The sequence below is a fragment of the Anopheles bellator genome, unplaced genomic scaffold, assembly GCF_943735745.2.
Source record: "Anopheles bellator unplaced genomic scaffold, idAnoBellAS_SP24_06.2 scaffold02237_ctg1, whole genome shotgun sequence".
NCBI lineage: Eukaryota > Metazoa > Arthropoda > Insecta > Diptera > Culicidae > Anopheles > Anopheles bellator.
In genome coordinates this window covers 1-1,523 of record NW_026686359.1, presented here as the reverse complement: position 1 = coordinate 1,523, position 1,523 = coordinate 1, and the positions used below count along the sequence as shown (strand labels likewise).

General features: G+C 47.3%; 1 protein-coding gene across 1 annotated transcript; it reads right to left on the bottom strand.

Annotated features, from left to right (window-relative positions):
- Positions 1-71: 71 nt before the first annotated feature.
- LOC131214746 (nucleolar protein dao-5-like) lies at positions 72-1,362 on the bottom strand (the record flags this gene model as incomplete). The annotated part of the gene is made up of 1 exon (XM_058209079.1): positions 72-1,362. A coding segment is annotated over one exon (1,291 nt), but the record flags the coding sequence as incomplete, so codon positions are not given.
- Positions 1,363-1,523: the final 161 nt, after the last annotated feature.

Sequence of the window (1,523 nt, the reverse complement as noted above, 5' to 3'; positions counted from 1 at the left end):
TTTGTGGGACACGCGGATACCGAGTTCGCGTCCTTCTTCTGGCAACATTTTTCCGAACACCAATCACATACACTTTTGTGCGAGTCGGGTAGCTTGATAAGGACGGTGGGCGCAGAACTGTCGGCGGAAGTGTCCAGTTTGTCGGAGTCTTTCAAATCCTTTGCTGCAGATTTCATCGACTCTGCCTTAGCATCTTTGGCAGACTTTTTGGACTCAACCGAAGCGAATTTAGACTCATCTGATGCAGCAGTAGGCTTGGCGGGCTTTGACAGCTTGCGTTTTGAAGGTTTTGTAGCCTTATCGGACTCCGACGTCTCCGATGAGTCCGGTTTAGGCGTTGTAAAAGAGCTCGTACTAGGCTTAGGTTTAGAACGAGTGGCACGCTTAGTATTCCCGGAACTCTCTGCGGAAGTGGCAGTCTTTGATTTATCGGACTCTTTGGAAGAAAGTTCAGCTTTCAATTTGGAACTGGCTGACGATTTCATCGACTCTGCTTTAGCTAGTTTGGCTGACTTTCTGGACTCAACCGAAGCGAACTTAGCCTCATCGGGGGCCTCAGTAGGCTTAGTGGGTTTCGGCAGCTTTTGCTTTTTTCGAAGTTTGTTCTGATTGAGCTCCGATGACTCCGACGAGTCGGTTCTAGCCGGTGTGGTCGTTTTAAAAGGACTATCAGTCTTAGATTTATCGGAGTCTTTGGATTCCACTTCCGATTTCATAGACTCGGCTTTAGCACGTTTGGCCGATTTTCTCGACTCGACCGAATTTAGTTTCGACTCATCAAATACATCAGTAGGCTTAGTCGATTTCGGCACCTTGTGTTTTTTCCGACGTCTAGTATACTCATCGGACTCCGGTGACTCCGACGAGTCGGTTCCAGTCGGTTTAGTAGTTTTAAAAGAGCTATCAGTCTTAGGTTTATCGGAGTCTTTGGATTCCACTTCTGATTTCATAGACTCGGCTTTAGCCCGTTTTGCCGATTTTCTGGACTCCAGCGAATCGAATTTAGACTCATCAGACGCAGCAGTAGGCTTGGGGCGTTTCCACGGCTTGTGCTTTCTCCGTGGTTTGTACTCATTGGACTCCGGCGACTCCGACGAGTCGTATCCAGTCGGTTTAGTCGTTTTGAAAAACCTGTCAGTCTTAGATTTTTCGGACTCTTTAGAAGAATCCTTCACTTCCGATTTGATGCTAGTGGCTGACGATTTCATGGACTCTGCTTTATCACGTTTGGCTGACTTTCTGGCTTCCACCGAATCGAATTTAGACTCATCAGAGGTTTCAGTAGGCTTGGGGCGTTTCCACGCCCTGTGTTTTCTCCGAGGTTTATACTCATTAGACTCCGGTGACTCCGACGAGTCGTATCTAGTCGGTTTAGTCGTTTTAGAAGAGCTATCAGTCTTTGATTTATCGGAGTCTTTGGAAGAAAGCCCTTCTTTCCCTTCGGTTGCTTTAGCACGTTTCGCAGACTTTCTGGACTCCACCGAATCGAATTTAGACTCATCAGAGGTTTCAGTAGGCTTGGG